Source organism: Marmota monax, unplaced genomic scaffold (assembly GCF_021218885.2).
Source record: "Marmota monax isolate L192 unplaced genomic scaffold, Marmota_monax_Labrador192_F-V1.1 WCK01_AAM20220418_F8-fsc00006, whole genome shotgun sequence".
NCBI classification, from domain to species: domain Eukaryota; kingdom Metazoa; phylum Chordata; class Mammalia; order Rodentia; family Sciuridae; genus Marmota; species Marmota monax.
Genome location: NW_026693712.1, coordinates 11,148,605 through 11,172,437, shown reverse-complemented (window position 1 = coordinate 11,172,437; position 23,833 = coordinate 11,148,605). Strand labels below are relative to the sequence as shown.

Here is a 23,833-nt window from a genome sequence, read left to right as displayed (position 1 = left end):
ACTGGCATGCAAAAAACAAAAGAGGGGGACTTGTTGGCAACAGGTCCACCTTGGTCCCTGGAGCCCTACCTCCACTAGTTTGTTCTGCATGCCAGTGTGGCCAGCTCACAAGGCCATGGCGAACTTGCGGTTTTTCTGTTCCTGCTTATCCGTCTGAGACATATGTATCCCACGGGAATGCCTTGACCTTTTCTGGTCTGATGGACTTATTGTTAAGGGAGGTTTCGGTACCTGACAATAATAGATGTTGAAACTAAATTTCTCCCCCCTCCCTCCTGCTTTTGGGTAGTTTTCCACTTCTGCTGCTTGGGGTATAAAAAAAGGTGTGTTAGCAATAAAGATTATTATTGACTCCTGGATGAAGAACCTTGGTGTCCTGTGTGTCTTTTAACCTCGCCGTCCCTCGCCGGACTCGGCTCCCTTGGCCGGACGCGGCACATATATACATGTAATTGAATATCACTTATGAAAATGTCATATATCACAACATGGATGTTCCTTGAGGATGTTATACTAAGTGAAATATGCCAAACACAAATGGACAAACACTGCATGTTTCCACCTGTATGAGGAATCTAAAATAGTCAAATTCATAGAAACAGAATAGAGAATGGGGGCAGGAGCCATGAGGACAGGAAGATGGAGGGGTTGCTCGATGTGTATAGAGTCTCAGTCATTCAAAATAAAAAGCTCTACAGATTTGTGTAAAATGTTGGACTTATAGTTAATAGTACTGTACTGTACCCTGAACAATGTGTTAAGAGGGAAAATCTCACTTCTTTTTTTTTTTTTGGCCACAATTTGAAAGAGAGAGATTTGTGTTTGGCAGCATCCTGAGGAGGTACAAGTCTCCAAACAGTGTCTAGTGAACTTAGCAGTATTTAGAATTCACTGTGATAAAATCTCAAATCTCAGCTAAGCTGTAGAGTGAATATTCATAGAAACAAGATCTTTCTTCATGTGTGTCCTCTGTCTTTTCTCCAATTTTCTAGCCCTTTGGAAAATTTTCCACCAAGTGCAATAGCAAGTACTGTTCAGGTCTGAGATTTCCATTCAGCCCTCTCCTTGCCCCTCAACTACCTTCCCCTTGGCTTTAGCTCATGTTTTGCCACTAGGAAACCAAGATGCCCCAAACATAGGGCAACTTTTACTTAAAATAGTACAGTGTACTGAGCTTTTCCCTTCTCTTATTTATAATAAATTGTTATGTACAATCGCTTCATTTGATTAAGCTTCAGAACTGTTTGGTAAAGTCAGATGGAATAGCATTTGTGAGATTCAAGCCTTCCAGGCCAATGGAGCCACAGAAAGTCCAACACAGTGGCTGCTTCCTAGAGTAATGACAACTCAGTATGAGTTTCAGTTTTAAGTTTTAGAGGATTTAATTTTTGCTTGGTGAGAAATCATCTCTTCATAAATGAAATTTTACTACTATTTACTTGGTTCTGCTCATTGTCACATAAGCAGTACAAAAATTTATTATGAAAAACTTTAATGCATACAGAAGTAGAGAAAATACATTAATAAATGTATTTATGTGTCCATCATCAAGTTTCTACAATTAAGAACCCATGGCCCAGGACTCTAGAAATAATGAAATATGATTGTCAACTGAGAATAAAACATTTTAGAGACAATTGGTCATTGATGCTAAATCAGGGCAATGTGTAGAAGTAAAAGTTTTTGTACAAGAAAAACAAAAAGCTGCAAAATCAGATGTGGTAGAAGATTTTAGCATATGCAAAGAAAAGAATGTTTTGGAAAGAATATTTTGGACAAGTGGAAACAGAGAAACCAATATTAAGAGAGGTCTGTGTTGCCATGTTCAGCCCAGCATTGCAAAGAGTCAAGGATACTCTCCTAGGGCGCTGTAAGTCCTCTGTACACCCTAGTGATCTGCACACCTCTTGTAGATACATATGCATCAGCTGTTTCTTTGTAGGGACACAAATTCTAGGCTGGTGACTGGTCTTAGTGAGACAGAAGAAGTCAATGCCCCAGGAAGCAAGGAAAAGAAAGGCTGATGCTCAGTCTGGGTGATTACTATTTATCACCCACTGTTCTGCCACCGTGGATATTAGTTTTCTTTGAGGCAAGCAACAACTAAGCAAGTAGACAGGGGGACCACTATGGGATGAGAAAGTAGAAAGCTAGATTCATTACAGCATTGCTGTCATTGTAGGAAAAGGAAACAAAACAAATAATAAGAGACAAGTTGATTATTTTCCTTTATCCTTCAATTTGAAGGCTGGGGAGAGCAAGGATTCTTAAGTCCTCACAGAAATGGTCATTTCCAGTGCATTAAAACCAACAGTCCATGTAAGGGTATTTTGTTTGTTCTGTTTTATTTTGGCCTGCCTGGAAGGTCTCCCCTGAAAACATGAAAGTAAATAAATTTCTTCTTAAGAGAGATGGGCAGCTTTCAGGAGAGAATTTTTGTCTCCTTGAGGAAGGAGTTAGTCTAGGAATGGAAATAAACTTACTTTCTCCTTAGAAGAATATACAGATTTCAGATTAAAAAAATTATTCTTCTAGGGACTTTAAAGATTTGGTCAAGGGACTTTAAAACTGCGATCCACTGTTTTCTTTCAAAAAGATGTTTTATCTCACCACTTTGAGACACACACACTCAAACACACACAGTTCAAGTTGTATTGCAATTCCTATTCTATAGTCTATTTCATTTTATTATAGTTTATTTTTAAGGAGTTGTGCAATAAGCTTTACAACCAGTGAAGAATTGCAATCAGCAGGTTGAAAACAAACATTTTTTTTTCCTCTGCTGTTTCAAAGGTAAAGCTTCTTTGTGGCAGTTGTGACTGTGGATGTATGTACGTGTGTTTATTACCCATTTGTATCAGATACTATGGTGGGGGAAAGCAGGGCTCTCTGGTCAGATGCATGTTGATCAGGGTACAGTGAAGAAGTGTGCACCTGGAGTTAGTTGTGGACCCTTGCCAGAGCCCTTGCACCTTAGACATCCTATTGTTATTTTGGACAGGATTTGTTGTCCCAAAGAGAAGTGGAAAGAAGCAAGGAAGTCTTTGAAATGGTACACAACTTGAAGAAAGCAGAAGGTGGTGAAGCCTGGGTGAGCTTACAATCAGGGCCTCACTTTAAGGACTTCTTAGTTATTTACTGGTGGCTGATCTGGGTCAGTTTGCTTTCTATGCTATTTAAATGTTAACTCAATTAAGAACACCTTATTAAGGGCTGGAGATGTGGCTCAAGCGGTAGCGCGCTCGCCTGGCATGCGTGCGGCCCAGGTTTGATCCTCAGCACCACATACAAACAAAGATGTTGTGTCCGCCAAAAACTAAAAAATAAATATTAAAAAAAAGAACACCTTATTAAGAGCATGTGAATGCCATGTAGTGCACATGGGAAAATTCTCTGGTTCCAAGGAAAGAAGCTATTTTCCATGTTGACAAAATGTTATGGCCAGGTCTTCTCTTTCTGATCCAGAAACTGCATTCCACAGTGGAGTGTCTCTTCCTATCTGCACTGGGGAACAAATGATTGTCATTCAGGAATAGGACAGGATGTTTTCAAAATATTTCACATTAGATCACAAATATAGAGCCTGCAAATTAAATAAAACTATCTTTTTCATATTTTAGGTTTCTTCTCCAAGTCTCCAGTAGGTTCATTTATAGGTATTTATTAAAATAAAATAAGAGATACATTAACTGATATAAGAAATTTATTATCCAATATTTTAATAATGATGAAAAATTGGAATCACTAAAATCAGTAACAATTAAACAATAATTATAATTAATATATATAACAGAATATGTCATCAAGCATCTAAATTCATGTTCTATATTACTCTATCTGAAACCAAGAAAATACAATAGTATATATCTAAATAAAAAAGTGCAGCAAACTATATAGGCTACAAAAATTTGATAGAATATGAGAATAAATATATGTTTATATGGGTGTATGTATATATTTTTAAATCGGAAAAATATAATTCAATATATATTCAACACTGATCTCTGACTTGTAAGACTTTGTATCTATTTCTATTTTCCAAATTTTCTAAGTGAACATGTATTTCCATTACAAAAGAAAATTTTGTCTTTACAGAAAGAAAAGCAGAGGCCAAAAATGACAGAAGAAACTCAGCTTTGATAACGTACCGTTGTGATGGCAAAAGGTGCAATGGCAGTCGAGGGGGAGAAATAAAGAATGTGCACACACTTCTGCCCTTTTCAATGCTTTATTCACTCAAATCACTCAATACAATATCACTCTATAAGTTCTTAATCAATAAAATGACAACCCTTAATGCTAGGCACTGCAATAGACATAATCAATCCATAGTTAAACAATTCTAGATTAAGTCTAAGCACTGCAAACACACTTAATCATCACAGGCTCATGACAGACAATCCCTCTGCATGCTAAGCTCAAGTGTCAGATCAAAAGTCTCAAGTCTTAGACTTTAAGTCCAGCAGATGCACACTCACTCAGACCATGGTAATCAGATCAGGAACCAAGGCAGGCTTCTCCTGGAGTGGAACTGACAGCTGGTTCAAGAGAGGGTTGTAGGGAGAAGTTGCAGCACTCACCAGGGTCAAGATGTGGCTATAGAGTTTGAGAGCCATGAGGAAGATACAGAGGATCAGGCAAATTGCTGAGAGCATAGCCAAGTAGGAATGACGCATGGCATTTTGGGTTGAAAGGTGACCCTGCTCAGGGATTAGGGTGGCTCTGGGTTTGGGGTGGATCCTGCTGGGAATAGGGCGTATCCTGCTGCCTCAGGCGCCCGCTCCTTTGGAGTTCCCGTTGAGTTCTCATGGTGTTCTGGTGGAGTGGAGGCAGGGTGTTCACGAAAAGTGTGTGCAGAGTGCCGGTGAGAGTTCGGGAATAAAGAGTTGCTGTTCGAATCTGCAAGGCTTTTGTGGTGGCTCGGTTATTTTGTGCCCAGCCAGACTGCGGCAGCAAATGATGAGAAGAGTTGGGATGTCAGTTCAGGTCCTCATCAGGCTCTCCATCATGAGGGCATCAGTGTCAGCTGGCTGAATGTCTCCATCATTTATACTAAATTTGGGGGTTTCTGACCACCCTTTTAATCCCTATCAGCTGCCACTGGATTTCTCAGTGATGTAATTTGCCCTGGGGTTAAAGCATCTGGTCTGGTGGTCCCCACCCTGATTTTCTTGCCTTTCCCCTTTATCAGGGCGAGGACAGCATGACAGAGACTTTACTCTGAGCTTGTCAGGGTGGGGAGAAGTCACTTGTTTGGGCCCAAGGGCCATACTGGAGGGCTCCATTAGGTGTTCCTGGTGAGACTGCAGGTTTCAAACTGAAGTTTTAAAATGAAGTTGCTGAAGCTAAGGCCTAAGCAAAAGCTCAGGATGCTACAGGAACAAGGCTACACCCACTGCAAACAGCAACCATAGATTTCATGCATCACTGCAAATTCCTTCTTTGCCTCAGTTGTTTCTACACATTTTCATTTCGATTAAAGGTACTAGTTATTCTATACAAAAGAGTAATAGTAGCAAAAACAGCATGGTATTGGCACCAAAATAGACTGGTAGAATAGAGGACACAGAGACTAACACACATAATTACAGTTATCTTATATTAGACAAAGGTGCCAAAAATATGCATTGGAGAAAAGATAGCCTCTTCAACAAATGGTGCTGGGAAAACTGGAAATCCATATGCAACAAAATGAAATTAAACCCTTATCTCTCACCATACACAAAAATCAAAGTGGATCAAGGACCTAAGAATTAAACCAGAGAAACTGCGTCTAAAAGAAGAAAAAGTAGGCCCAAATCTCCATCATATCAAATTAGGTCCCTACCTCCTTAATAAGGATCCTATAGTTCAAGAATTAAAATCAAGAATTAATAAATGGAATAGATTGAAACTAAAAAGCTTCTTCTCAGCAAAAGGAACAATCAGTGAGGTGAATAGAGAGTCTACAGCTTGGGAGCAAATTTTTACCCCTCACACATCAGAAAGAACACTAATCTCTGGGGTATATAAAGAACTCAAAAAGCTAAACACCAAAAAACAAATAACTCAATAAATAAATGGGCCAAGGAACTGGAGAGACACTTCTCAGAAGGTGATATACAATCAATCAACAAATATATGAAAAAATGTTCAATACCTCTAGCAATTAGAGAAATGCAAATCAAAGCTACTCTAAGATTTCATCTCACTCCAATCAGAATGGCAGCTATTAAGAATTCAAACAACAAATAAGTGTTGGCGAGGATGTGGGGGAAAAGGCACACTCATACATTGCTGGTGGGACTGCAAATTGGTGCAGCCAATGTGGAAAGCAGTATGGAGATTCCTTGGAAAACAGGAATGTAACCACCATTTGACCCAGATATCCCCCTCCTAGGTTTATACCCAAAGGACTTAAAAACGGCATACTACAGGGACACAGCCACATCAATGTTTATTGCAGCACAATTCACAATAGCTAAATTATGGAACCAACCTAGATGTCCATCAGTAGATAAAGAAAATGTGGTATTCATACACAATGGAATATTACTTGGCATTAAAAGAGAATAAGATCATGACATTTGCAGGTAAGTAGATGGAGTTGGAGAATACAATGCTAAGTGAAGTTAGTCAATCTCAAAAAACCAAATGCCAAATATTTTCTCTAATATAAGGAAGGTGATTCATAATGGGATTGGGAGTGGGAGCATGAGAAGATTAGATGAACTCTAGATAGGGCAAAGGGAAGGGAGAGGAAAGGTGGGGGCAAGGAGTGTACAAAAGATGGTGGAATGAGATGGACATCATTACCCTAAGTATATGTATGAAGACACAAGTGGTGTAAATACACTTTGCATACAACCAGATATATGAAAAATTGAGCTTTATATGCATAATATGAATTGTAATGCATTCTGATGTCATAAATGACAAATTAGAATAAAAAGATAAAATAAATCTAAAAACAAAAAGTTATTCTTGTAAAACATGTAATGTTATTCTGCTGAGCTCTTTCTGATGGCGCATGTTCCTTCACAGTTAGATTGCCTCTTCTCTTGGCTTGATTACTAAGGACTGCCCTTTCCAGTGATCCGTTCTCACCCTCCTCAAATCTTCCTCAATACCCCCTGCTAATGTTTGACCTGATTCAACCTGAATGGTGGACCTCCCAGGGCCTATTCAGACCAGCATATGATGCCTGGGTGCCTTCTCTCTCCTAAGCATCTACTCTGTCCTCTCCTGAGGTCCTAAGACATGCACCTTGAAGGAGTAGCACTAATCACAAAGGGCACCTACATTCCTCGGGCTTTTCTCCTGTAAGGTGGGTTAGCTGTTTGCATGAGGGATGGGGAAAGAGAGGGGCTTCTTGCTTGGTGCTTTAGATCTCTGGTTGTTTCTGTTGGTTCTTTATTACTTCAGGAATCTAGGGAATATTTCAGGAAGAAATGTGGGTGTGCTTAGCAAGTCCATGGTGTCTTAGATTGTCTCAGAGCAGAGTAGGCAGTCCGGGACATTGTGCCAGAAACTTCCAACCATCCTGGGGAATGCAGTTTTATGGAGACATTGTAATGTTTTAAATAACCCATATCCCACCAGAGTATATAAAAAACAAGTTTATATAAATTACCTTCTGACACCTATTGCAGAGCAGAGAACTAAAGGACACAGGGAGAACCAGGTCACTGTTGCAGGACTAGGAATACAGAGAGAGTTAAGGGTGGTCTTGGTCAGACCCAGAACCTGTGGATCTCAATTGTCTCAAGTCAAAAATGCTATAGGAGATTGTTCCTGAGAGAAAATTTGTTCAATTTCTTTTCCCTCTGTGTGTCCAAATTAAAATAGACATGGGGCCCCCTGTGAGATGGCACCGAATGTTTTCTCTTCCTCTACAGTTTCTTAGAATGTCCCAGGAGTTTAGCAGTCAAGTCAGAAGATTCCCAGCACAATCCACCTGGCCTGCAATATCAGGGATCTTTGTTTTGATCCAGAGAGCTATTCTCTGCTTCATGAACAAATACAGATCTATTTCCTCTGTGGAGGCACTGTTGTCTGGAAGACTGTCGTGGCCACAATTTTTAGTATTCTCTCAAAAAATGAATGTGGGTGAAACTCCAGGAAAGGAGTTTCCTTTTCAAGGAAAGTACTGAAGGAAGTAATGAAGTACTGAAGTACTTCCACACTAAAATAATACAATGGTGCACAGAGTGCCTTCTGTTTTCTGAACATTCCCAGGTCTGTCTCTGAGCTCTATTTTTTAGTCCTTATGATGGTTATTCAAGATTTCTCTTCTCCTAAGCATTTGTTCTTGAGGTAATAGGATTTCCAAATGGAGGGTGCTGCAGAGATAATGGACTAACTGGAGAGGGCTGTTTATTTCAATATCTGTAATATTCTGATTATCTTCATTTAGGTGTTTGTAACGGAGAGCTACAGCCTGAGGCAATATCTCAGAGCATCTGTCCAAGAACAGGCCAGGAGGAAAAATGGCCAAATTTTTCCGAGTACTCTGGTCTCTTTTGTTCTTCATTTGGATACATTTGGTATCAGTTTTAAGTGAGTAATTTGGCTGATCCTGGCAGAAATGTAAGGCTGATTTGTGTGCTTTGATATTGTAATCTGAAAGACAATATTTTAAATTAAAAAATTTTTTCATTGGATCATTTACATAAATATAGGTATTATATATGAAATATGTATGTGTATATGCATATGTTATATATATATATATATATATATATAACATATGCATATACACACATATACAAACACACGTACACACACACACACACAGGGGTCGGGGTAGACCAAAAAACTCTAGGTCAATGATTAGATACCTTAGTTTTCCTGTCTATTAGATGCAAATTTTGAAGGCTAACTCATAGAGATAGGAAGGCTTGGGTAATTTAGTGAGGTACCATGTAAAAATGACTGGCAGTATGCCTAGACCACAGCACATGTCAAAAATCTAGAACTTTTGAAAATGTTGTTTTCAAGGGGATCATGAAGTCAGGGTGAGGAATCATAAAGAGATCTAGCCTCTAGAACTAAGATCTCAGTTTTTCACATATCTAAAATCAGCCAAATGATCACAGAATTCCAGCATACCTTATTTCTTTACTTTATTGGCTACCTGCTCTGAATCCTCTCAAGTACAGGCTAATATGTGTTAGTTAAAAAACAAACAAACAATAAAAAACTTTGGTGTTTTGGGCTGGCAACTTTTATGGGAGCAAGGATGCATTGATGTAATACCACTGATTATGAGAGATAGTAGTATTTTAATGAATGAATACATGTATAAATGAAATAGTGTTTTTGATTATTGAAAGCTTCCTTTGTAATACATCAGAATTATTTATTTTTCCAACAGAGTAAGCTGTGATTTACCAGGAACTAGATTCTGTAACTATTTTCATGTATTCTCTAGTTTCAGGCCCTCGACAATGGTGGCCACCACATGGAATTATGAAGGTAATTGTTCACTAGATTTCTCAGGACTGAGATTCTAATCTGAGATTTTTTTTTTTTTTTTTTTTTTATTCTTTTGAATTGTCATTTGAAACTTTACTGCAACAAGATCATCAATGATATTCTTAAAGTTCTCTTCGTATGAGGCTGGGAGGCACACTGCTGCTAGAGGAGCCCAAAGCAGAGTGATCCAAACTGGGAACCAAATCAGAGTTTGTTCATATGTACACCAATAAATCCCCCCTAGTGCCTGAGAATGTTTAGGAGTGTCAACAATTGGCAGGTGACAGGGTGACAGGTTCTTAAGACCCATAGACTTGGGCACTACCATGGTTCCTGCTCTTAAGGAGCTCACTGTCTGGTGGAGGGAGCATCTGGAGTGAATGTCCCTAAATGAATGTATTTAGATGGCTCACATGATGGCTATGCAGGTTGTAAATAGAGAAAACAATGTGGGAGTAGGGATGGAGGAACATGTGAAAGAACAAGACCTCTGAACTGGGCCTCAAGTTATGTTTGCAACTTGTCTGAGAGCAAAAATATGCTTGGTTAGGTGGTCAGAACAACCTAAAAGACAAGGAACAACTGAAAAAAAAAACCCTAAAATGTTAAAAAGCAAGGTGGTATAAGGAAGGTTGGACGAGTTGGGAGGATTTTGATCTCATGAGATGATTTAGCTTCTAATAAGAAAGTTTTTTTTTTTGTTTTTAAAAGAAAAATGAAGTACAATAAAAGAATTGTAATCAATGGAATACAAGTATTCAACTAATATTTAGATACTGAAACTATAGAAAATGGAGAGAGAGGAAGTAGAGGGATTAGTTAGTGATGGTTGTGGCCTCGCCATGATGATAGTATTAGATAAAAGAGGAAGTGGAGCTTCTGAGCTCAAGCATTACTCCTTTGTCTCCGAATTCCCAGTCCAATCCTCTCTCTACCTTGTACATGTGGTGCTTTATCTGTACCAATCTCATGTTACCAACAGTCCCTGGTCCCTGAGACCACTATCTTCAAGCTCCAAGCTTTCAATGACGCCGGCTGTGTCCAGGGAAGAACTTCCAAGTAATCATAACACCTGGGGTCCAGCCTGTTGAGAATGCCTCTTCTTTTGTTTTCAGGTTTCCCTACAAAATCAGGGAGCTTATTTTAAATGATTTCACATTTTAGAATCTTTGTGATAGAAGATAGCACTGAATGTTCTCACAGTGGATAAAATAAATATTTTAAATTAAGTTGTAGTTTTCCAGTGAAATGTCTTTTTTAACTATTGGGCTTCAGTTTCCTTAGCTGAGTGGCTTAGAAAATGTCTAAGAATATTTCCTAGTCTGGTAGTATGGGTATAAGGGACACTGAGAGAGCAGATCAATGTCCCAGATACCTTCTTCATGTTTATCCACTTCCCCAATCCATTATAGCATACCAGACCTCTGTTCTAAGTACCAAGGAGATCCTAACAAGGGTATCACGTGGTTATTCAGTGGGCTATGCATAGGGCCTAGTTCTATTGCTTGTGTAAATGGAGCCTGTGAGAGTTCTTTTTGAGACCAGAATACGGTAATGAGACTGCTTAGATTTTCCTAAGAAAGTCCAAATGTGGTGCACCTGTCTGAGCATGGCTCTCATTGTATCATTCTTTTCAACTCAATTTCAGATCAAATGTCCTCATAAGAAAATGAACTTGTGTTGGTTCAGTCAAAGACCTGATCCACGCCCTGACTTAAAACAACCCATCTCCGGCAACAATTTCGTAACCTATGACAATCCCTGCGTCTTGTGTCTTGAGAGCTTGTGAATACTTATCAGGAAAAAGACAACTATGGCTGTGCTCATTCATAGCAATTGACATCTACCTTTCTTGTCAAGTACCCCACCATTGAAGCCAGGGGTTTGCTCCGGTTTCTGCAGATAGCCATCAGCCTCCACTCAGAAGGACATGTGCTACGAGACAGCCCACTGGAGTAGAAAGCAGACACATTGTACTGAGCAGTGTTCCTCAGGTTCTTTCTGTTTCTGAGCCCTCACATTTCTATATGGTAGTTGACCGATTTCTACTTAAAGTTCTGAAATATCTCTTCAAGTTCCCCAATTCTTTGATTTTAAGACAAATTATAGTTTCACCTTCTCTTCCATATCTTCCGCCTCTTATGTGTTTGAAACTCTAAACTAGGATGAGACAACTTCAACATTTGGGTCCTTCATGTATGATTTAGTACTTAGACTTTTGCATTTACATGACATGAAGTCTGTGACTAGACTCTGAAATTTCACATCACAATGGTTTCAGATTCGATGCCTACAGGAGCCAGGGCATTTTGAAGGGGCAAAAACCTTCCTTATGGCAACAGACTGGAGCCCTCATCCCAACAATGGATTTGTAATTTTATACAGGGACAATGACAGGAATATACAAACCCCAGGTCATTCTGCTCATGAATAATTCAACCAAAAAAGGAGAATATATTGACCAAATAGGTGAGGGCTGGTATGCTTCAGACATCACAAACTCAGGCCTGACTTAACAGCTTGTTTTCAAAAATTCTGTAGCATATGTCATACTAACTCACAAAAGTGGCATCTTTGAATCCTGGAAACATGACTGGGTAGGAAATCCAATAATTTGGCTTTTGTCTTTAGTCAATTCCAGTTATACACTGGATTTTAATTTCTTGAATACAAAATAAAGGTGCTAGATAATTTTTGAAAGTAATTTTGTGGTTTTGATTGTCTATTAATGAAATATTTATTGCAACTCTTAGGAAATCTCATGGAAGAATAGTTTCACCATGATGGAAGGTGCTGAATGGGCTCTGATATGGAAGAAGGTAACCTCTCTGTTCATCACAACAATCCTTTTCAACCTTATCCCTGTGTTATCTCTGTTCTTGGTGACAGACAGCTGCTCCTGCTGAGCTTGCAGCTGGTATCTTGGATAACTCGGTTCCATCTGTGGGCCCTTTTCTCTCATTGATTAACTGTTTCCCATATTTTCCCTAATAAACTTTTCTGAGCTTTTCAGTAGTTCCTTGGTGGAGTGCTTTCCTTGCATGCTGGAGGCCATGGGTTCCATTTCCAGCTTTGCAAATAAATAAAACTTTTCTGAAAGTCTTATTTGACTTGGATCTCAGATCTGCAACTCAAATTTTAGAAGCAGAATAAATTGAACAATTGAGCCACGAGTCAAAGACAACCATTGGGATTAATCAGCTCTCTAATCCTGTGAACAGTGATGTAATCTGTGTAAAGCCTCTGGGTTGTCTTCTCTGGAATGTGACAAAAATGTTCTTCTATACTTCTTTGGCATTTAAACGAAACACTGAAACTTACGGAGCACTGTGCTCTGCTTGGTCAATTCCTATTGCCCAGCTTCTGCAAATTCCTCATTAAGTGTCCTCACATTTAGATTCAGCCTGGATGCAGAGGCATTTATACATGTTCAGCACAGATCAACAAGACACGGTATCTTGACCAGCGCCACTCACCTCCACGGAAGGAAGCCTACGTTGTTGGAATTTATGAATGTCCTGTTGGTCATTTTTCTTAAATTCTCTAGAAACTTTTAACCTCTGAAGGATAGAAACATTTTTCTCTCAGTTATTCTTCCTCTGAGCAGACTACTATGCACTGATGTGCACTCTCCCTCTTAGCAGCTCTCTGTTCAGGCCTGGAAAACTGCAGCTATTCTGCTTCTTCATGCCCTATACAATAAATGATTTTGTATTAGTGTTAACCAGTGAAGTTTTCATCTCAAAGAGGCACCATCACCAACCTTTTATGAGATTAGGGCTCTGTTATCTCTAATCCTCTCTGGTGATTCTTTCTTGACTCTGGTTAATTTTCTTACACATGCACTGATAGCAATCTGACCCTTCAGTGCAGCTCTCCTGTGCTGAGGTCCTGCAAACACTAGCCACTTTGGTCTCTCCTCTGAGCTTTGCATCATCAACTCACGGTTGTTCCATCACAGTTCCTTTTGGCTTACCCTGGAGTCTCCCACAGTGCAGAAGTGAAGGCCAGCCACAGAGTGAACTTATTTATCATTTCAGTGCTCAGGAATCAATGTCCTTCAATGTCTGATGGTTTTATGTTGTTGTTTCGCATATTTAGTGATATTTTAATGTTATTTTAGGTAAACGTGTCTCTTGCATGACAGTGTCTAAGAGGGGAAGTCATCCTTATTTTATTATGCCACACTGTACTCTCCTTCTTCTTTGGTATCTTCTAAAGTCTACTCTAAAATACAATGTCACTATTCTATTCTTTTTCTAAGAATTCCAAAGAACAAGACTATATTTTTGCAGTAATCATAGTCTGGTGGATAATAAAGCACTTATTTAAATATGCTACACCCAGAGGAAAAAAATGTCTTTGATAACAATATTTTTCTGTCATTGTTTGGTAGACATTTCTGAAGAGGGAAAGAGGGTCAGCATGTATGGAGTGCAAGGCTCCCTCCTTCTAAGCAACCAAGATAACCTCCACAGATCTCCTATGTACGCATGCATAAAGGGAGTTCTCCCTCAGTAAGTGTTGGTTTTGATAGTCACCACCTCGTTTTTTCATCTTTCTCTCTCATTTCAGATGTCCAGGAAGAAGATGGTAGCTTTCCTCCTCAGGACCTTATTTGAAATCCTTCTCTTTGATTCCCTGTATTCTTAATCCTCTAGTTTTTGATCATTTACAGGTTTCTCTGCTTGCTGTCTTCTCCGTGCCATCCGACATCCCCTGCTGGCAAACCCATGTTCCTAATTACCCTGTTGCCTGGGTAACACATGCATCCACATCTTGAGACCTCAGCCACATTCAGAGCTTCTGATTCTGGACCTCTTGATTTCATTGGCTCATGGAATATTTAAAGTCAATCTGATATAAATTCCGTTTATTTTCTTTTAAATGTTCTCTTACATGTGTTTTGATGTAATGAAAGTTAATGCTATTAGTCTAAGTCTTTTCTCACACTCAATTTCAGTATATAACCTCTAAATATCTGCATCATCTTTTTTATAATTTTAATTAATTAATTAATTAGTTTATTTTTTTTCTTTGTGGTGTTGAGGATTGAACCCAGTGCTTCACCCAAGCTAGGCAAATGCTCTACCACCCAGCCATAACCCCAGCCCATACATCATCTTAAGTGTTAATTAAAATGACATTTATTTAACCCATGACATTATGTTTAATAGGTTATTTTGATATTCATCTTAATGATTACCTCTGTCTCTATTCTCTACTCCCAATCATAATCCTGTCTCTATTCTATAATCATTTAAATATAGCCTGTTAAAATACTTATCCTCTATTCTTACATAGTCCCCATTGTGAGTTAGCATCTGCATATTAGAGAGAACATTTGGCTTTTGGTTCTTGGGAATTGACTTATTTCGCTTAACATGATATTCTCTAGTTCCATCCATTTACTGGCAAATGCCATGAGTTAATTCTTTTTCAAGGCTGAGTGATATTACATTGTGTATAGATACCACAGTTTCTTTATCCATTCATCTGTTGAAGGGTACCTAGGTTAGTTCCATAGCTTAGGTATTTGAAATTGTGCTGCTATAAACATTGATGTGGCTGTGTCACTGTAGTACGCTATTTAAATCCTTTGGATATATATCAAGGAGTGAGATAACTGGATCAAACGGTGGTTCCATTCTAAGTTTTCTGAGGAATCTCTATACTGATTTCCAGAATGGTTGCACCAATTTGCAGTCCCACTAGAAACGTATGAGTGTGCCTTTCCCCCTACATCCTCCTCAACATTTATTGCTGCTTGTATTCTTGATAATTGGCATTCTGACTGGAGTGAGATAGAATCTCAGTGTAGCTCTGAATTAGGCAGAGGGGAGGGAAGGGAGAGAAAGGGGGTATTAGGGTAGTAATTATAGTAGAACAAATTGGACATTATTACCCTATATGCATATATGATTACATGACTGATGCAACTCTATGTACAACCAGAAGAACGAGAGGTTATACTCCATTTATGTACTATGTGTCAAAATCCATTCCATTGTCATGCATAACTAATTAGAACAAATTAAAAAATAGTATGAGTTAAAAAAATTCTTAGCTTCTTGAGAAGTGTCTGTTTAGTTTCTTAGCCCATTTATTGGTTGAGAAATGCAAATTAAAACTACTGCAAAATTTTATCTCACTCCAGTCAGGATGGTAATTATCAAGAATATAAGTAAAAGTTAATGTGGCAAGGATGTGAGGGAAAAGGTACACTCATATCTTGTTAGCGGGACTTCAAATTAGTACAATCACTCTGGAAAGCAATATGAAGATTCCTCAAAAAAACTAGGAATGGAACCACCATTCCTACGACCACTTGACCCAACTATCCCACTCCTCGGTATATAAAATCAGCATACTACAGGGACACAGCCACATCAATGTATATAGCAGCTCAGTTCACAATAGTAAGCTATGGAGCCAAACTTGGTGCCCTTCAACAGATAATTGGATAAATAAAATGCAGTATACACATGTATGCACACAATGGACAATACTCAGCTATAAAGAAGAATGACTACACTACACCAGCAGCTCTGCTTAATGTATATTTAATGAATAAAGTACTTGTCATAAAAAAAGAAGAATGACTTTAGGCATTTGCTGGTAAATGAATGGAACTGGAGACTATCATGGTAAGTGAAATAAGCCAGTCCCACAAGTCAAAGATTGAATGTGGTAACTATTCTCCCCCTGCCTCCCGATGCAGATAGATAGATAGATAGATAGATAGATAGATAGATAGATAGATAGATAGAAGTGAGATGAGAGGAATTCACAAAAGGGAATGAAAGTAAGGAAGGAGAGAAGAGACAGGGAAAGTCAGTGGAATGAATCTGACCTAACTTTCCTATGTACATATTTGAATATACCACAGTGACTCTCACCATTATGTGCATCCACAAGACACTAATTTAAAAAACTTTAAGTAAATGTCAGAAGAACAGTAGAGTAGAGGGAAGTAAATGGGGTGGGAGGAAGGAAGGTAAAAATACTGGGGACTGAAGTAGAACAAATTATATACCAAGCTTTTTATTATTATGTTATAGTATATTCTATTGTCATGTGTAACTAAAAAGAACCAATAAAATAAAATGAAGTAAAATCTTTATCCTTTATGAGTTATAATACAAATTAATATCTTAGTATAACTTATAAGACACTTTCTCGATCTGCTACAGACACTCATAAAGAACCCATGTGGTACTTGTAACAAGTCCCGTTTCGCCACAAGATGGTAGTAAAGCACCGGGGATTAGACAACACTCTGACAAACTCTTCTGCCAACTTGTCATTGCACCAACCAAGTAGTTTGGGGCAGTCAGCTAACACTTTGTGAGCTGCAGATTTCTCCTCCCTTAACATGATGACATCCTTTTTTCCAGGAAGGTAAAATCTCTTAAAATACTACAAGCTTATCTCTTATTTGGGGCTGACATTGGATGGGAGAGCTGGGAACTGCCTCTAACTAACAGAATGTTTCTAACTAATAGACTCAGTGGTCCTTTTCTAATTCCATGAAGTTCATTTTGGTTTTCTGATTATATCCTTTTTACCACCAAATGATAATGATAATAAGTTAATTTGAAAAGGCAGAGTAAACTTTTTTCCACATACTTTTCAAATAAAAATTAGGAATGACTTAGGTATGGGCCTATGTCTGCAGGCAAAAGTTTTCTTGTCATTAAAAATAATATGCAAACAACAAGACAAACAACACATGGTTAATTTTATTTCATTTTAAATTTTTTTACTTATTTTATTAATATTATTTTTGACAAATCATGGATTATATATACACTTGGGGATACAAGGTGATGTTCCAATATCTGTTTACAATGTTGAATGGTTACATCAGTGGTTAAATCAAGCAGTTGATATATTCATAATTTTGCTTATTTTTTTGTAGTGAAACATTTGAAATTTATCTATTCTGAAATGCAATATTATTAACTATCATGACACTGCTGTGCAATTGATTTCATAAACCTATTATTCCTGTTAAGCTAAAGCTTTGTGATTTTCAACTAATGTCTCTCCACGCCCCACCCCAAACTCCAGTGTTTGGTAACTGACATCTTACTCCCTACTCCTGATGAATACTTAGATTAAGCACATACTAGGCTATTTTGAAGAGTGTTGCAATAAATAGGAGTTCAGGTGCCTCTTTTACAAGTTGATTTCATTTCTTTTAGATTTACACCTACTATTGAGATTCCTGGATTGTATGATAGTTCTATCTTTAGCCTTGTGAGGTAACTCCATACTACTTTCCATATGGCTATGCTAATTCCCATCCCCATCAGCAGTGTATAAGAATTCCCTGATGATTAATGATGCTGATCAACAGATATTGGCCACTTGTATGTCTTCTTTTAAGAAATATCTATTCAGATATTTAACACATTGTTTTAAAGACAAGCTTTCACTATGTTGCTTGAAAGCTCAAGAGATTATTCATACCCACACCCCCCATGCCACCTCCTGAATAGCTGAGACCACAGACCTGAGTCACTACACCTGACTTTTAGTTAAATTTTAGAATTTTAATTTTGTTTTGATTTGCTATTGTGTTGCTTGAGTAGTTTATATGTTCTGGGTATTCTGGTTATTAACCCCTTGTCATATGTATAATTTGCAAATACTTTCTTCTCTTCTGTAGTTTTGTTTTTACTCTGTTGATTATTCCCTTTGTAGTGTAGAAACTTTTTAGTTTGCTATAATCCCGTTTGTTCATTTTTTTCTTTCATTACTTGAATTTTTCAGATTGTTTCCAAACAGATCTTTGCCCATGCCAATGTTCTGAATCACTTCTCCTGTTTTTTTCTAGTAGTCTCATACTTTTGGATCTCATAATTAGTGTTTAATATATTCAGAGGATCAACTCTAAGTAACTCTTTAAAATTGGTGAGAAATGGGCGTCTAATTTCATTCTTCTGTATGTTCCCAGAGTCCAGACTCCCAACATTTCCTTATTTTGTGTTCTTGGCTCATTGTCAAAAATGCACCGTGGCTTGTTACCATATGGGGATATTTCTAGACTCTCTATTCTGTTCCATTGGTCTATGTGTCTGTTTTAATGCAAACACCATTCTATTTCAGTTACTACAGTTTGGTAGTGCATCTTTTAAATATGGTACCTCCAACTTTGTTCTTCTTGAGTAGGATTTTTTTTTTTTTTTTGCTATTCTGGGATTCTGTGGTTCCTTACAAATTTCACGATTTCTTTTTTCTATTTCATTGAATAATGCCATTGATATTTTGATGATGACTATGTTGAATCTGTAGATTGCTTTGGTACTAGGTACATTTTAATATTGATTCTTTCAATCCATGAACACAGGATATCTTTCCATTTATATCTATATCCTCATCAGTTTCCTTCATTAATGTTTTGTAGAAATTATTTACATTTTGGTTCAATTTATTCCTATTTTATTGATTTTTTTGAAATTATCATAAATGGGACTTTTCTCTTGATTTCTTTTTCAGGTAGTTCACTATTAGTGTATAAAATTGTAATTGATTTTATATCCAAAAATGACTGAATTCATTTGAACAATTATTAGTTCCAACAAATTTTTTGGTGTAGTCTTTATGGTTTTCTATACATAAGACCGCATTGTTTGAAAACAGTAACAATTTTAGTTTTTCCTTTCCTATCGAAATGACTTTTATTTCCTTTTTATGTCCAATTCCTCCGGTTTGAATTTCTAGTACTATGTTGAGTAGAAGTGGTACTCAATTCTGCCTTGTTCCCGATATTAGAAGAGAAGCTTCCATTTTTTTTCACTATTGATTACAGTATTAGCTGTGGGATGGCCATATATGATCTTTATTGTGTTGAGATATATTCCTTCTGATCTGATCTGCTGAGAATTCTCAATCAAATGCTTTTCTGCATCTATTGAGAAAAATCATGTTTTGTCCTTGATTCTGATAATTTGAGGTATCACATTTACTGATTTGCATATAGTGAACCATCCTTGCATCCCTGGTACTCTATTCAATCGCAGTCTGGCTGGGCACACAATCACGAGCCACCACACAGCTTGTAGATTCAAACAGCAACTCTTTATTCCCGAACTCACACCAGCCGTCTACAATCACGTTCTGGGGAAATCCACGTTCTCTGCCCAAATCCCCCTCCACTGGGCTTCTATCTCCAAAATATACTGTCTGAATCCCGTCAGAACTCAAGGGGAACTCAGGCAGCAGGATACGCCCTATTCCCAGCAGGAATAATCTTAAACCTTAAACCTGGAACCTAAACCGGGAACGCCCTAATCCGCCTTCGTCCTTGAGCAAGGTCACCTACATTCAATGTCACTGCAACATGGGGTACGCTGGCAAGGAAATTGTCATACCTACTTGGCTAATGGCTCCCAGCATCTTATGAGCTCTTAAATTTCTGTCGTGTCTGTGATAATGTCTCCTCAGCCATGAAGCCGTCCAGTTCTGGGATATTCTTGGAAGGATTACTTTTTTTACTGACTCAATCTCCTTACTAGTTATTGGTTGTGGTGTTTAATTGGGTTGTCAATTTGACTGAATTAAGAGATACTCAGATAGTTGGTAAAGTTCTCAATCATGGAATTCATTATTTTCAGTAATTCAGTAGGCACTGAACTGATGCTGCCTTTGCTGAAAGGGAATTCCTGGTAACTTGGGATTTGAATAAAGTGATTGGGCTGCCCCAGGAGTTACTGTAAGGATATTTCCACAGGAGATGGGCCTATGGGTCAGTGAACAGAATGGAGAAGATCTGAGATCTTCAACGTGAGCAAGCACCATCCGGTTGACTAGGGGTTTTGATGGAATAAGAGCGGGGAGGGTAAATCAATCTCTCTCTCTCTCTCTCTCTCTCTCTCTCTCTCTCTCTCTCTCTGTTTTCTAGAGTCAAGGCATACTTCTCCTGCTGTTAGACATCAGAATTCCAAGTTCTGGCTTTTGGCCTCTGGGACTGATGGTCTCCCAGCTCTCAAACCTATACCTTGGGCTAAGCACTACACCACCAGCTTCCCTGATTTTAGAACTTGGACCCTCAAACTTGGACCTTCAGACTAGACAGCTACTGGCTGGCTGCCTTGGGTGTTCAGCTTGCAGACAACCTGCCAATCTTGAGATTTCTCTGATTTGAAAATGAAGACAGACACTTTCCCTAATAAATTATTTCTCAGCATTCTCTCTACATACATCTCATTGTTTTTCTCTCTTTGGAGGACCCTGACTAAATCGTTTGTCTTTTTAGGCTTTTGATATCTTTGTGTGTGTGTGTGTGTGTGTGTGTGTGTGTTACTTGAGATTAAACCCAGGAGCACTTAACCACTGAGGTGCATCCCCAGCCTCCTTTTTTAAAATTTTTATTTGTATTTAAAGACAGGGTCTCACTAAGTTGCCCAGGACCTTGCTAAGTTGCTGAGATTGGCTTTGAACTTGCAATCCTCCTGCCTTAGCCTCTTGAGCCACTGGGATTATGGGTATGCACCACCACATCCAGCAGATTTTCTGTTTCCTCATGACTCAGTTTTCATAAGTTGCATGTGTCTAGGAATCTATTAGATAGTTATTCAAGATGTGTTCCAATATAATTGTTTATGGTAGCTTCTTATCATCTTTTGTATTTCTTTCATAATGGTGAAAATGTTTCCTCATTTATTTCTGATTTTTTTTCTAGTTGAGTTTTTCTTAATTTGTCAAGCTATGGATTTATTGATTTTGTTCATATTTTTAAAAAACCAAGTTAGTTTTTTTTTTTTTAATTTTGCCTATTAATTTTTAAAACATCTCTTGTGTTTATTTATTTCCTTTTGCTAACTTTAGGCTTAGTTTGTTCTCTCTCTCTGTCTCTGTCTCTGTCTCTGTCTCTCTCTCTCTCTCTCTCTCTCTATTTTGGTAATTCCTCAAGGTTTGATGGAGATTTATTTTATTTGAGATCTCTCTCTCTCTCTCTCTCTCTCTCTCTCTCTCTCTCTCTGTCTTTATGATGTAGACATTTATTGCTCTAAATTTGTTTTTTTTTTTTTTTTTGGTATTGGGGATTGATCCCAGGGGTACTTAACCGTTGAGCCATATCCCCAGCCCTTTTTATTTTGAGACAGGATCTCACTAAATTGCTGATGCTGGCCTCAAACTTGCAGTCCTCCTACCTCAGCCTCCTGAATCACTGAGACAACAGGCCTGTGCCACCACACCAGGCTAAACTTTTGTGAAGACTGTTCTTGTTGCATCACATAAGTTTTGATATGTTGTGTTTCCATTTCTGTCTGGAAATATCTTTTTAATTTCCTTTTGATTTCCTCAGTGACATATTGGTTATTCAGAAGCATGTTAACTTCCACATATTTATAACTTTTCCAAGATTTCTTCAGTTGCTATTGCTTTAGTTTCATGTCATTGTGATTAGAAAAGATACTAGCTATGATTTCAAACCTTTTATTTTTGTTAAAACTTGTTTTGCAGCCTAATATAAAATCTGTCTTGGAGAAAAGTCTGTGTTTACTTGAGAAAATATATGTACAATCGCTGTTAGATGGAATGTTCTGTATATGTGTGTAAGGTCCTTTGAGTCTAAAATATACCTCAAGTGTCAGGTTTTCTTTTTGATTTTATGTCTTGGTGATCTCTTTCTCCTTGAATGCAGGCATTAAAGCCTGTTATTCCCGCTGTATTGCAGCTTTCTCTCCATTTATATCAGTTAACAGCTACTCTATATTTTAGGTGCTTCTATGTCAGTGATATATGTAAGTAAATACATATATATACATATATATATATATGCATATATATACATACATCATATATATATATATACATATATACATACATACATATATCACTGCTATATTCTTTTGGTTCTATATTCAATGAACCCTTTTATCATTATATAGTGGCCTTCTTGTTTCTCTTCACAGTTTTTGACTTAAAGTCTACTTTGTCTGATATAAGGAGAGCTTCTTTTGCTCTCAGTTTTCATTTTAATGGAGTATCTTTTTCCATCACCTCACTTTCAGTCTACGTATGCCCCTTCTAGTAAAGTTAGTTTCTGGTGTCCAGAACATAGTTTGTCATTTTTTTAAAAATGCATTTACTCACTCTATCTTGATTGAAGAATGTCATCCATTTACATTCAAAGTAATTATTGATGGATAATGAATTGCTGCTGGCATTCTGTAATCTGTCTTCTGGTTTTTCTATAGATTGTTTCCTATATCCAAACTAAAAAGTTTTTTCTAAGCAAAAGAAATAATCTGTGAGGTGAACAGGAAGCTTACATCCTGGGAACAAATTTTTACCCCTCACACATCAGATAGAGTGCTAATCTCTAGGGTATATAAAGAACTCAACAAGATAAGCACCACAAAAAAAAATAATCCAATCAATAAATGGGCCAAGGACCTGAACAGACACTTCTCAGAAGAGAATATACAATCAATCAACAAGTATACGAAAAATGCTCATCATCTCTAGCAATCAGAGAAATGCAAATCAAAACTACTCTAAGATACCATCTCACCCCAGGAATAATGGCAGCTATTATGAAGACAAACAACAACAAATGTTGGCGAGGATGTGGGGGGAAAAGGTACACTCATAAACTGCTGGTGGGACTGCAAATTAGTGCAGCCAATTTGGAAAACAGTATGGAGATTCCTCGGAAAGCTGGGAATGACACAGCTATTCCTCTTCTCAGACTATACCCAAAGGACCTAAAAACTGCATACTAAAGGGACACAGCCACATCAATGTTTATAGCAGCACAATTCACAATAGCTAAACTGTGGAGCCAACCTAGATGCCCTTCAGTGGATGAATGGATATAAAAAAAAAAAATGGCATATATACACAATGGAATATTACTCAGCACTAAAAAAGAATAAGATCATGGCATTTGCAGGGAAATGGATAGCATTAGAGAAGATTATGCTAAGTGAAGTGAAGTTAGCCAATCCCCAAAAACCAAATGCTGAATGTTTTCTCTGATATAAAGGGGGTGACTCAAAGTGAGGTAGGGAAGGAGAGCATAGGAGGAAGATTACCTCTAGATAGGGAATAGGGGTGGGAGGGAAAGGAGGGAGAAGGGGAATAGCAAGGATGCTGGAAGGAGACAGCCATCATTATACAAAATACATGTATGAAGATGTGAATTTGGTGTCAACATACCTTATATACAAACAGAAATATGATAAATTGTGGTATAAAGGTGTATTAAGAATTGTAATGCAAAAAAATAAGAGAGCTCATGTATAATGGCATAATTTGGTGTGAACATACTTTATATACAGTTACAAAAATTGTGCTGTGAATGGATAATTATGAATGTAATGTATTCCACTATTGTCATGTATGTGAGAAATAAATAAAA

At 37.8% G+C, this 23,833-nt stretch overlaps 1 protein-coding gene across 1 annotated transcript; it reads left to right on the top strand.

Moving 5' to 3' along the window:
• The first annotated feature begins 8,468 nt into the window (after positions 1–8,468).
• Spink14 (serine peptidase inhibitor Kazal type 14 (putative)) lies at positions 8,469–12,240 on the top strand. Its single transcript, XM_046460000.1, has 4 exons — positions 8,469–8,538; positions 9,413–9,456; positions 11,105–11,241; positions 12,210–12,240. The coding sequence occupies exons 1-4, from the start codon at positions 8,469–8,471 to the stop codon at positions 12,238–12,240; spliced, it is 282 nt and encodes a 93-aa protein (XP_046315956.1).
• Positions 12,241–23,833: the final 11,593 nt, after the last annotated feature.

What these genes read in the sequence shown, in the direction of transcription:
- Spink14 (XM_046460000.1), top strand. Translation starts at nt 8,469, where the DNA reads ATGGCCAAATTTTTCCGAGTACTCTGGTCTCTTTTGTTCTTCATTTGG. An exon ending in ACATTTGGTATCAGTTTTAA is followed by an intron (nt 8,539 to 9,412) that starts GTGAGTAATTTG and finishes TGTATTCTCTAG; the next exon opens with TTTCAGGCCCTCGACAATGG. An exon ending in GTCTTGTGTCTTGAGAGCTT is followed by an intron (nt 11,242 to 12,209) that starts GTGAATACTTAT and finishes TGCAACTCTTAG; the next exon opens with GAAATCTCATGGAAGAATAG.